Raw genomic sequence first — 13,835 nt, forward strand, 5'->3', positions numbered from 1 at the left:
GGAGAAATACATTTTTACACCTGTTTTTTACACATCTGCTAAAAATAATGAAAAATAACATGTTATCTACACTACTTTAAATGCAGCAAATTCTCTTTGTAAGCTGGCAGAGTATTTTCTTACGGTTTTAAAAGGTTAAAGGGATTTCAGCAAAAATAAACGTGAGTTGCAATGACCTTGCTGGGCTGTTACAAAGTTCCTCATTAACTTGCTAAAACATCTCTTTCTGGCAGACATTTCTTTATGTGTTAGACCTTAGCCCCAGTTACCCACAACTCTTCCAGCACTAGATAAATGAGCGCATTAGAATAGATGCTGAAGGACCATTTACCTTCTGCCTAAGCACAAAGGAAAGAAATACCCCAAAGCCCAACCCCCATCCTCTCCACCTCCCTCCCCGAAAAGAAAAAAAAAAAAAAAGAAAAAGAAAAAACAGAGAAAGAAAGAAATGGCTGTTGGTAAATACCTTACTTCCAAAGTCCTCTTTCTAGTGCTGCTTTTATTGTTCCATAGAAAAAGGTAAGATTTGCCTGTCAGGGTCTGCCCTGGGAAAGCACATTATTTCTGCATTACCTAATGACAGCTGTGTTTGGGGGATTCCTTGCTGATAAAGTTGAGATTGCTGGTGTTTTGAGCAGACTGGCAAGTAGCAATCTATCATGCACTTTCAGAAGTGAACTGACTGATGAAGGACAGCCCCTAATCCTCAGAAAATGAGTGCACTCAGGACATAAAGGCCTTATCAGCACAATTTGGCACTCATAGTCTTTCTTTTTTTTCTACACAGCGGAGCACAATGTATTGATTATCTGTTACAGAAATAGAATAGTAAATACGATGCATTCTTCCCTCTCCCTACACCATAACATCTGCAGAACCTCAGAAGAGCCCTTTTGAGTTGAATCTTTGACAAATTAATGTTTTAAAAAAAAACTTTTCAACATTCAGAAATACTGAATAAATATAAAATAAGAAGATGAGAATGACACAGCAAAGAGGATAAATACAGTAAATTAATCATTTTTCTGTGCTGGTCTAAGCTACTAAGTGTGCTGTTAAAAATCAGCAAAGCTGTCTGCTTAATGCACCAAAAGCCTTCCATACAAAATTTGCTTCACTCATCTTCTTAGCTTACTGTCCTTTCCTCCCCCTTTCCCTCACCTCATATGACTGTTATCCTCACACTCAGGAGCCTTACCTCCTCATATCCTTTTAAATATTCCTGCTTCTGTGCTTGGACCAAGTAAGCAAAAGATTTTGCCTCTGTGTCTTGATCTAAGTGGCTCAAAACCAGAGCATCCTCGGAGCACAGCGCTATCTCTTCCATCTTCCATCTCGACTCAGACCTTTCATTAGCCCTTCACTCTATAACTTGGGCTTCCTGCCAAGACAAATGAGTCTGAATTCTTCTCCTCCTCCTCTTGCATTGCTCAAGGGAAAATGTGCCTATCGCTACCTGACAGTATTACAGCTGGACCCATCACTGCTACTCTTCTTCTCCCCAGTTCTTTATGCTGCCTGCTCTCAATTCTCCTTTTGTAGCCATTCCCTAAGCACAGCTGTGCATTTTCTAGCATTTATAGGCTTCTTCTGTCCAGTCTTTCTCTTGAGAAAAGAGCAGTTTTATCTATTACTGTCAACAGTAACCTAGTGCTATTACTGTCTTCTCTCTCACCTGATCTTCCGTATGGTGCTAACAAAAACCCAAGTAAAATCTTCCTCACCTTTCCTCACTTGACCCACCCTTCCAGGAGAAATTTTGAAACTGTATTTTTTATGACCCCAATCAGTCAGTCTCAGGGCACTTCCATTTCTCCGTTTGTCATGTCTCTTTACCTGTGACTCCATCTTGACCTCAGGAGACCACCTTTCCTTCCTCACCCACAAAAGATAGTTGAATTGTTGGAAGTCAACCAGTTCTACTGAACCAGAAAAGAACAAGTCTTTTTTTGTGCCAGGCCAATTAGCACACATCCTTACTGATTAAAGGGCAGATCCTTTAAACTCTCACTCCCACAACTCCATGATCACTCTTAGTCTCTGTTCCACTGCACCTTGTGTGCCCCGAGATCTTCTCCCGTTGCATCCCCACCCCAAAATGAACCTTGCCCATTGCTCCGTATTCTAACTGTCAACGGGTAATTATAATTGGTTTGACATTAAGAGGATTTATGGATGCTGAAATGATGGTAGTTTGTGAACTAAGAACGCTGCCATAGACCATGTGGGTGTGCTTACATGCTCCTCCTACCTCTCCTTTGGCTTCTGCTGGGCCAGGGAAGGTGCCCCCACCTCCTGTTGTGGAGCTCCTTTGTCTAACACAGCACATTGGTAGTTAAGGCCCTTTCAGGCTGGGCCCTTTCGCGCTGAGGAATGATACCTGTTTTATTTTTCTATTTTGGTGATTAAAAAGCAAGAACATAGTCAAAAAAGACTATAAAGTGAAATGGTTTGAAGTGGTGGCAGAGGAATATAAAAAATAGAAATCCTCTTCTGTCTCATCAAGAAAAAGGAAGTCCTCTTCTTTGTTTTTTTTTATTTAGGTTTTTTGTTTTGATCACTTTTTTTCTGACAACACTCAGGTTTTAGAGTCTTTCCTGCGTAGCTGGCTAGTTATACACTTTAATTTAAACTTCTTAACTCTCCAGTCTTTCAGGGCAGAGCTTTCAAATCTATGCTAGATAAGCTAAGATATACCCACTGAGCTGGGACTGATATTAACTTGGTTTTTGTCTGCAGCATTTTCTGGCTGTGTATATTCTGCACAGTGGAAGACATTCCACTGCGAAATTCAGCAGGATTTTGGTAACATGAAACAACAATAGAGGATTAGAATTTCCCTGTTAAGACTCTTCAGTGATGAAAAAAGATTGTGTGAATGGGAGAGGGGGAGGGTCAGAGTAAAAAATAAAAGATTCTGTAGCTTGATAGTATGGATAGTCTATACATTTGCTTGGCATAAGTCCTTGAAGATACATGGCTGAAGATCCCACCATTAGAAGACATGCATGTCAGTGATGTTGTATCTGCTAACTCCTTCTGCAATTCGTTTTGTTCTGCTGACAGCTCTGCAGCCGTACCAGACAAACACAAAAAAAGAAATAGTAGAGACTGTAGATATAGGCTGAATTTAATATAAGTGCCACTGAGACTAGCTTAAATTGGTTTGGAACCTATTTCTCTCTCTCTCTCTCTTTCTCTCTCTCATTTTTTTTTTTCTTTTAAGAAAGAAAGGATATCTCTGAGTAGAAATGTAAACCTGTTTTTCAAAAGCATCACATGAAGAAGCAGAGAGTAGAATGCTAACAAGTGACCCTGTTGTTGCTGTTCAAAACACGCATCATACTGCTGTTCTCCATACTGGTTTATCCAGTCTGAGGTTTCATGGCTTTCTGCACCTTAGGCCAGATATCTGCTGTAGTTCTCTGAAGTTGTAATTATTATACCTTGTGCCTTCAGGGCACAACTGAATACAAAAGAGCCAAGCCTGAAAGTAGAGGAAGAGGCAAGTCTCTGTTTTTACCTGTTTACCGTAATAGTCAGCAATTTATGAAAACTTTTTTTTTTTTTTTTTTAGGTAGACGTGAATGTTTTGTGTGTATAGAAATAGTGAAAGCTTTGCCATTAGCTTCAGCAGCTCTCTTGTGATGTGGAGAGCAAACTGAAAGCAAAATAAAAAAGACACGTGTGGGACACAAATGTTATTTTGTAAGAGTGAAACATCCTGGAAGTGGGTGAGGAAGCTGTGTCAGAGACTAACATTACCATCTATTAGGCAGTTTATATAGGTGTGCTGGAGGCAGGCAGAGAGTGGGTGCCTTCCTAGACTTCCATTTCATTCCACATTATATTTCTTTAGGAATATTTTTTTTTTAATTTTAAACTGATGCTATATTCTACTGCCAAGTTGTTTTTCTTCTGAGGACAGATAGGTTACATAGTCCACTGCCAAGAATCTGTCAAACAAGCCTGTAGCATACTATTATACAGATAAAATGAAGGCAAAAAAAAGTAGGTCATTCATTTTATTTGCTGAGCACAGTCTAGTTTTGGTGGTGCTAGCTCATATTGAAACCACCAAGAGTATATTCCTGAAAGTTTTGAAATGCAGTGCCTCTAGCAGTACATCACCTTGGTAAGCAGACGTTGATGTTTTCACATTTGGGATTTAGCGTACACCGAAAAGCCAAGGTGTTAACAGAAATACAAATGGTCATCTAAAACAGACGCCTATCAGCAGCCAGGACACACAAGCGAGCAAAAGAGGAGTGTGATGTGGAGTTAAAGGCATGGAGAAGAACAAGACAGATGGAGGGATTTGCTTTCCTCTGGCACCTTAGAAGGGGCAGAAGAGTACACCGGGTACTGACGCCTTGGCTTTCTGTGACCCGTGGCCAAGGCGTGAAGCGAATCCTCTGTGAGCATGCACCTGTGTGGGCGCACACGTCTGCGTGTGTAGGCACGCACTTCTGCGCAGATAAGGGGTTTGTCGGGTTGGTGGCCAAATTAAAGCAATCTTAAGAAAACTAGCATAGACTGGTCAAAAATATTTTCGTTGTAAGATAAACCTAAAGCTTAGGTCTTTCTAGCCAACAATACCAGTCTAACAGCTTTTCTCTGCCAGGGGCTGGTAGCAGATGCTTAGGAAACATATAGAGGAATAGGGTGTGTATAAAGCGATACTCCTCCCAGTAGACCTTCCCAGTTTAGCAGTCTGTTGTTCAGGGACTTCCGAAGCCAGATATGACATCAGTTTGGTAGCTTTTCCTGGACCCATCTCCTGTGAATATGTGTTCAGGTTCTCTTTGAACCTATTTTTACCTTTGGTTTTCCTGGTATCCTGTGACAATTTAATTACACATTGTGTGGAAAAATACTTCCTTTTGCTAGATTTAAACCTTTAAGCCTTGCAACTGACTGCCTTCCTCCTGCCAGTTCTTCTACTCTAAGAAATGGTGAAAAATCACCTAGTTGGGATTTCATGGGTCTCTCATATCCCTTCTCTGCCATCTGTTTTCTGAACTAAGAACTGTCTTTTCTCCCATGGAAGCCATGCCACATCTCCAGTTATCCTCGTCCTCCCTTCTGAATTTTTTCTGCTGTATAAGTCCATAGCAAAACACTTTGCTCTGCTTGTCAGAGGATAAATACTATCAACTCTAAGAGTTCTGCTTGCTCCCTATTTTTCAGTCTGCTGGTGCATATCGTACAAAACTACAATGGCATAACTGTGACTTTTACATCACTTAACAAACACCTGTTTCAAAAGAACCACAAGTAGCAGCTGTTAAATTAAAATCTTTGTATTCTAGGCCATTATAAAAATATATAAACATACATACTTTATTATTAAAGTTTTATTTGTTTGGCTGAGAAGGTACTGTGAGGTTTATTCTGCAGAGCAATTGGTCTCTGTTTTTTGATTGGAGAACCCTTCCCACGTCCTGTTTTGCTTTGCTCTACTGTTTTCAGAGTCCCATATCAACAGCCGTTAATCTTCTTCCTGCCTCTTTCCCTCAGATTGCTTTGACTGCAGAATTTGGGGTGCTGTTTATTTAAAGAAAAGCCACTCAAACCAAAACCCCAAATCTTCTCTTTCCTGTGCTCATGCCCTCCTTGGCTTTTTTGCATTCTTCTTCTTTCTGTTTGCCTCTCCCAGGGTGACTAAGGGTTTGTTCTCTGCCCTCAGGGGCTCCATCATGTGGAGCCAATGCATAGTGGAAGGAAGGTATCTACAGCCTAGCAGCCAGCATGATGAGGGTAGCATAGACTGATAGACAGTGATAGAAGATGCTAGCTTGTCTGGAAAAGATAGCATAGACAGTAATAGATTAATAATAAAAAGAGTAATAGAGTAATAGTAAAAGAGAAGACCATTGTGAGGCTGAAGGTTGAATCTGAAAATCAAGCCTCTCAAATAGCACTAGGAATGGCTCTAAAGTTGTGAGAGTTGGCAGAGATATTTTCAGAAGTGAACTAGCAGGTACATGAGTATGAAGAGCAATTCTGAAGAAGCAATTTAAAATCTTCAGCTGTGTTAAAACAGTTATCTTCTTTAGAAAATGCACAGAACAGTATAATGTAGACATTGGATTCATTGTTAATGGTTTCTCATCAATCTCTGTTGAGAGGGAGGCAAAGACTGTACATGTTTTTTAAATGTGACTTGTGTTTATGGATGTGCAACTTCAAAGGAGTGTGAGTTTTAAAAGATGGAAGCTCAATCATTTCTTACAGTTGGACCCCTTTAAGTTTTCTTTGATTGGTAACCTAAGATCCTAGGCTACACAATTAGCTGTGCCTTGGACTAGCTTCCAATTTTGTTAAATCACACAACCATCAGGGCACTTGCACCAGTAAAACAGTGGAGTTGCGTGGAAAAGAGAGAGGTATTTATTTGTTGGTCTCCGATGAGAAAAGAACTTTATGCCAATCATTTCAAGAAAAAGGACAGTGTAGCACTGAGAGCAGTGACTGCCAGTCTTAAGTGGCAAAAAAGATCCTCTCTTACTGCATTACTAACTTACCTCAGGTCACCCAGTGAAACCTCTCTAAAGATTTTGTGTCTCTGTTCTCCAAGCTTTCGCAGGTTTACACGATCTAATAGTGTAACAACAGCTGTGCAAGCAGACCTGGATTTCCATGAGAACTTTGAAATAATTGATCCACAAGAGGATAATACGTGTTCTGGACAAATATCAAGACAATATTCCCGAGATGCAAGCACCTCTACTGTTAGCATACAAGGGTCAGGAAATCATTATCATGCATGTGCAGTGGATGATGACTTTGATACAGATTTTGATCCATCCATTTTACCTCCTCCGGACCCCTGGATTGACTCTATTACTGAAGATCCTCTGGAAGCTGTTCAAAGGTCAGTGTGTCCACGGGATGGGCACTGGTTTCTGAAGCTTCTTCAGGCAGAGAGAGATCGTATGGAGGGCTGGTGCCAACAGATGGAGAGAGAAGAGCGGGAAAACAACTTACCAGAGGACAGTAAGTAACCAACTATAGAAATATTGCAATTAGGAGAAAATGTTTAATATAGGTCAAGTTCACTCATTTGATTTCTGTAGCATGCCGTTTATAATTTAGCTAATAAACAAACTAGAGTCATGATTCTCAAAAGGACTGTATGTATGTGTATAATACTCCTTATTGGATGGGAAATTGGATTGCTCAACACTTCTGAAAGTCGAGCAGTGGTAGCTTTCTGGAAATCAGCTCAATGTACAATGGCATAGTTCAGTGAACATTTAGGAGATCGAGCATAGAGCTCTTGTAATTGTAATGTTTCTTAACTCCTCTGTTACTCTTCTCATAACCTTAGAAAATAATTTAACAGATTTTAATGATTTTCACTAAAATCACATTTTAGCTGTCTTTTGGGGATGGTTATGGGCATCAAATTCTTCAGATACTTCTCCCAACTGAAACAACTTTCAGTTTTGCTTTCTTCCCCTCTCCAGTCTCCCCTCATCTCCGTTGCAGTTGTCATTCCCTTGATCCTCCTTGTAAAACAAACTTTATATTCTGTCGTACATATATTATATATCCTTTGTTGTCTTTTCTGCCACCTGTAAAGTAGTGGGAATAACACTTTCCTATCTAGTAAACTGCATAAGAGGGGTTGGGTAGCTCACATATTACTTATGCACACTAGCTAATGAAGAAGAGCTGTACACATAGCTCCCAGTCCAGCACTTGTTCTCCCTGTCCAAAGGAGTGGTACTATGTGAGCCATCAACTTTTGGACATAGAAAAACCTGTGAGTTTAGGAATGTACTCCTTGTCAATGAAGCTTTTGCAGACTCTAGCAGTAAACCTATAGAAAATGCTGATGAGCATATGCATACAGAGATCTCAGTAGTGTACAGTTCAGGCACACCCAACTATATTTTGCTGGATGTAGCTAATAAACACTTTTCCAACCACTTACTTTCCTTAGCTCCTACCAAAGCAGGACTGCTATGTCAGCTTCAGGATTGCTTTTACCAAATTTATAATTCTTCTCAAAAATCGAGGTGCTGAACTCTTTTAAGATGTGAAAGTTTTGATTTATGAATAGAAAGAAATTAACAATGACAAAAATACATATTTTTAATTCTTAGAAATGACTAAACTATTTCTACTGAAACTTTCCATTCAACTCAGTTAAGAAATAACCATAGAAAGGTTTGATCTAAATAGCTAGAAATTATTGTAAGCAGCTGAAAATGGACTTCTATTGGAAAGTATGAGATAACCTTAACTGTCAACATGACCACCTATTTCTTCTTGGAAAAAAGTATTGAAGGATTAACCTTCCAGATTCTGCCAATTTTAACATATTTGAATCTTATTTTTAGTGTGCATCATTAATGCGTTCAAAAATCTCTTTGGACATGTACCAGAATACAAAAGTACTTTTGCCAATATGCAATAAACCCGATAAACTAAGAGACTTTATATTGAAAAAGATGTGTGAGCACATACAAAATAGAAAATCTCAAACGTGTAAGTCCAAGCCACAAAAACTCTTTGCCTTCTCTTTGCCATAATGACGAATACTAATGGGAAACCCTAGGGATATTGCATTTGTCCGTCAAAGTAGTTACTCATCCTAGGGAAAGACCATGAAGGGAATTTTTCAAGGCTGGTAGGTAGGGACGGACTGTATCTGTGTGCAGGATCTCCTCACAGTGCTCTAGTGTCCTTGCTGAGTGCTAAGGGTGTCTCTGTTCTAGCAAGCAGTGGGAAAAGTCAGTTGTGGGGGAGCTAATGGAGCAGCTGAAGTGGCCCTTTGCACTGCCTCCTTCGGCAGCCCGCGGCACGGGTCCCCTTCTTTGTGCTAGTCCGGCACGTCTTGCGCCCGGTGGGAACGGGTGGAGGAAAGGGGTGGCCGGCGCAGCGCCGCCACCGGGGCGGCGTTGGTTTTGGTGCGACGGCAGCGGGTGCAGTGGCACGTGCTGCCGGCTGCTTCCCGCGGCAAAGCTCAGCCCGACCCGGTGCCGGGTCCGCGCCGCAGCCGCTGCGGCGCCCAAGGCAGAAGCACGCCTCTAGCAAACCCCAGAGGTGAACTACGTCTTCTCCGTACCCCTATAAACTTGGAAGAGAAGGAGAAAAGGAGCAAAGAGGTTTGCTCGGTTCGGCGGCCGCTGGTGAAACACGAGCAGCGCGGGGAGCGCGTCCCCTGTTTCCAGCTGACGGCTGCCACGGGGGCTCGGCCGCCTCGCAAACCGGTGCAGGTCTGCGGCGAGCGAGGTTTGCTCCGCGCCCCGACAGCTGACGGGGGGCTCGCTCGCCGGCGCTGCGGGTAAACCGATACGAGCATCGCGCAGACAATGCGGCCCTTGTGCGGAGCAGCTGCCGCGCGGAGACGGCTCGCGGCTGTCTCGCAGGGGCTGGGAGGTGGCAGAGCGGCGTTTGGTGTTGTCTAACCAGGAACGAATCTACCAGACGGGGCTGGACGTGTCGGGCCGGGAACGTGCTCTGCCGCTGTGTACGGAAACAAGCGGTGCTTCGGTGGCTGGCGCTGAGATGCCAACAGAGCGAGGAACAGGGCTCCCCTCCCGTCATGGGTTATTTATTGAGCAGTGTATTCGGGTTTTATCCAAAATCATTTTCTGATAAAGCCGTAGTGTGTGTAACAGGCAGATTAATACCATTCTCACTTTAAGCCAGGATATTTAATGGGATTTCCACGTGTTTGACTGTTGTGGTGATGTTGGCTACAAACTCTAGGTCTCTGAGGAAAGAAAGATGTTAAGGGTCTGAGGCTAAAAGTGTTGCAAGAAATGCTTGAAGCTTTGGATCAGGCCTCAAGTGAAATCAAACGTTTACCTTTTCGGGTTTTGCTCTTTCCCCTCTGCTCTCTCCTCCTAAACCTCCCCCACCCTCCGCAAAATTTCATGTATCAGAGCCTCATCGCTGCTTACGCTGAATTTTGGCTCAGGCCCCTTAAGTAACCAGTGATATGAAGAATTAGCAGCAACAGGTCTGCGTGCCCGCCCGGCGCTGCTAGCCAACAGCACGTGACTCTTATCTTACAGCAGCAGTGGGCACAGAAGCAAAAACGCTGCCACGACCTTGGTCTGCCTTCTGTTGGCTTTTTGTTGTTATTTTTAATTCACGGCTGGAGTTAACCTGAAGAAACATTCCTCTTCTATGCAGTGCCGTGATGTGACTTCGGTGTTGAGATAACCATCGAAAGCAAACAGCGGGCCTGATTCACCACAAGTCAGGTGTAATGTGGGTTTAGTGGCGAGACAAGTCAGGCCCATAAGGTAAAAACTCAAATGGTAAAGCAAGGCTCTGACATGACATGTCATTATAAGGAGATTGCATCCTTTGGGCAAGTCTGTGAACAAAGGTTGACCTCAAATCTGCCATAACCTAGCTATTTAAGACTAGAGTTTCTGCAAACTCAGCCAATTCTAGCTAATCACGCGATGCTTGCCTGCTTCCAGCAGTTTTGTTTTGATTTTTTTTTAAGGAAAATTTAAAGAGTCAAGGCTAGAAAGAAAGAAAAAAATAGGGGAAATACTCTTTTTGTAATTGTGCGTGGCAAAAGAAAATGAGATCTATCGATTCAGTCTAGGGCATGAGCCTGGGCTTCTTCAGGGATTCCCCAAGCTGAAAGAGAGGCTGGTCGTAGCCCCTGCTCTTCTGCAAGGTGCGAGGCCCCTGGCCGCGCTGCGTGCCAACACAGCCTGACAGGGGACCGTCACCCACTTGACGCTTGCCAAAGGCCTACTGGAATCCCCCTGGCTCCATGCCTTTGGCCTTATGCCCAGCTGGTCTTTTCCTTGCTCCAATTTTACTTTCTCCCCAGAAGGGACATCTCCATCCTGGTTCTCCAAGGAAGGCCAGCTCTGGACTCCTTGCCAATATTCAAAGGCTAGCAAAGAAAAAAGAAAAATCCACAAGCAAATTGTCCAGAAAAAATGTAGTTAGGGGAAAAAAACTGTGCTAATAAAAGCAAAGTACGTCAGAGAACACATGGAAACTGATTTACTCCCAGTGAATAGCATTTACTCATGCAGACAGCCCTATTAATTTCAATGAGATCACTCCTATAAGCAAATATGACTCAAAGCAAGGACTGTAGAAATCTGCCTGCTCCATAGCTTGCCCAATTGGCTGTTTTCTCCTTAATAGCTGAGCTTAAGACCTGAGCAGTAGCTTTAACTTTGAATTTCCTGGCTTTTGTCATGCTTGGCATTATTTAAATGTAGCTCCCAGTCAACATGAATAGGCTAAAATGCTGCTCCATCCTGGCTTGGAAATGGATTGTGACAGCTCTATGGCTGGATTGCTTCATATGCACTGTGCACCGCTAACATCTGCAACACAAATGTCAGGCGGTGGCCCTGTAATTTCTGCTATTGTTCCTGCCACTTGTTCCTGGTGCCATGAGCAAGTCCCCCATCCTCTGTTCCCTAGCTCGGCCCCTGCCTAGCAACCAGGTGTCTTCACATTAAGGGCATTTGATAGTCACAGCTCTGAAGTGTTTCCTTTGTGGTTTGTTAGACCCTGGGGCCTGTCAAAGTTGAAATGCAAAGAGATCTGTTGGTGTTTTAAGGCCAAATAATGTCATCGGTCCTCAAAACTCCTATGTTATTCCTCAAAACTCCTTGTATGTGACCACTTTTCACATCAGTTTTGCTTGTTTTCATATACTTTGTTACCTTCATTACATACAGAGTTGCCTTCCAACATACAGCAGATGACAGTGTCACTAATTCTTTGCTCGTGTTTGAAATTCTTCTGTTTGGATTTTTTTTTTCCATTTCTCTTCCCATGAAACATATGTGGGGAGGGTATGGATACATATAGCTAGCAAATCCCACAGTAAGTCCTGTGCAATATTTAGTACTAAGATGAGCGATAACTTATTACTTAAACAGCACATAGTCTAAGTTCGTATTTAAGAATATTTAAAGAAGAAAACAGTTTAAGGTTTAGGGATGCAGGGGAATTTACTAGCATGTCCATCCCAGAGTAATGTTCTGTGACCCCCTAGTCCAGAATAATCGTAGTGAGGAGGCATTGCAGAATGGCTGAATTGTGTCCAAATATGTATAGCAATGTAGTACTTCCAACAGGCATAACTGGCTTTGTATTAAAAGTAGTCATAGGAGAGAACTGGATTCATATGAAAGAGAGGCCAAAGGAAAAAAAAAAGGCAAAAAGAAAAAAAGAAAAGAAATGGGAAAAACTCAAATTGTAAAAACAGAACACCACACTGGACACTCTTCTCCCCCTGGGGAAGGGGTGACAGCAAAGCATATGATGGATGTTAATAACATTGCTTAATGCGTTACTGGAAGGCATTCACATCTTCACATCTGACAATGCTGATTGTGCTGTATAACCCTGCGTAGAATAGAAAGCAGACATGAATAACTTTATACAGGTGTTTAAATCCGTTATGACTGCATCTCCATGGGTGGATATTTTTTTGTTGTTGTTGCTGGGCTTTATATGTTTTGTTTGTATCCTATTAGCTGAAAGCATCAAATTGAATGTTTATATTTTTTTGTCCTGTATTCATCTCTCTTGCTGTTCGAGGCTTCTTCAATTCCTTTCTGTTGTACTTCAAATATTATCTTTGCAATTCCATTTATTTTCTCATTATTTGGCTTCAAACGCCTCAGGATTTTTTCCTAAGAGACATGTGTGACAGTCTATTTTTACTTTTTAATATTTTACTACACCTGAGCCTTTGGCAGTAGAGGTTTTAACTGAGTAAGAGAAGTGGGCAGTCTGCCCTGAAACACTAAAAGCAACGTGCATTTGGAAACAGAACTTGGGCTGTTGATAAGGCTTTGTGCCTTCTGGAGAGATTCCTTTCAGGCTTTCACATGCTTTGTCCCTTTTTTTTTTTTTTTTTCCCTTTTTTTTCCTTCCCCCCCCCCCAACTTCCATGACAGAGTTGTTTGTTGACTGGTTGCACATTAACAGACTGCTTGCTTTTGAGGGGCAAGGAATCAGTGACACTTGACTAGATACAGCCGCGGCGGCAGCAGAAGCGGCAACAATAGGGACCAGCATCAGCATGCATCCCGCCGTCAGCTGGGACCGGGGGGCTTAGGCAAATAGCCAGTCGCTAGGCAGCCAGGGACAAGGACTTCCTTTCCCCTCTGCTCAGACCTCTGAATATTAAGCTCTTCTTCCCTCAAATAAGGGGGCGCGTTCCCACCCGTCGCCAACAAGGTGTGCTTAAACTCACTCGTGCTCGGGAAGTGACCACCCCCTTCGGTCAGGGCAGGTTTCCAGGAAGAGCCTGCCTGGTTTGGGGGTTTGGGTTTTTTTTTGTTGTTGTTGGTGGTGGTGGTGGTGTTTTTTTGTTGTTGTTGTTGTTGTTTTTGTTTTTTTTTTTACCCTGAGAAGTTGAGGGACCGTTTTCCTCCCCTTCGCAAGTCTCGGGAAGCGTCAGAATGGCCCCGCTCCAGATGAGGCAGCTGTTCCCAAATACGCACAGTGGGAAGAGTTTTCACAACAATGGGAACCACATGAAAGCGCCCAGAGTGGCTCCTCCTACTATTGAAGACTCCTTTCAGTTGAGCGGTTTGCATATTGGGTTGCATAAATGACTAGACACACCAAGGGGTCCATTTTCAGCACTGTGCGCGTAGGATTAGACACGCAAGCCTTGCTAACAATAATGAGAGTTGTGTGCAAAACTCCCTGCGCAATATGCTGAAAATATTCTGCTCAGTGAATCTTCCAGCTCACGGCTGTTTCCTGGCAGTGCTGAGCTGAGTTCTGGGAACAGAATGAAGGTCTGGGCTCTGTGTGTGTTCACAGAGCTCTTTCCTATAGTTTTTGAAAGACTTTGAAAAGACTTT

At 42.6% G+C, this 13,835-nt stretch overlaps 1 protein-coding gene across 2 annotated transcripts in view; it reads left to right on the forward strand.

The window, feature by feature from the left end:
* DLGAP1 (DLG associated protein 1) overlaps positions 1-13,835 on the forward strand; it is a 138,140-nt gene that overhangs the window by 116,338 nt on the left and 7,967 nt on the right. For both annotated transcript variants that reach the window (XM_062570185.1, XM_062570186.1), the window contains exon 7: positions 6,581-6,999. In XM_062570185.1, coding sequence (XP_062426169.1) covers positions 6,581-6,999 — 419 coding nt within the window. The remainder of the gene's footprint in view (positions 1-6,580; positions 7,000-13,835) is intronic.

The sequence above is a fragment of the Rhea pennata genome, chromosome 2 (assembly GCF_028389875.1).
Source record: "Rhea pennata isolate bPtePen1 chromosome 2, bPtePen1.pri, whole genome shotgun sequence".
Classification (NCBI taxonomy): domain Eukaryota; kingdom Metazoa; phylum Chordata; class Aves; order Rheiformes; family Rheidae; genus Rhea; species Rhea pennata.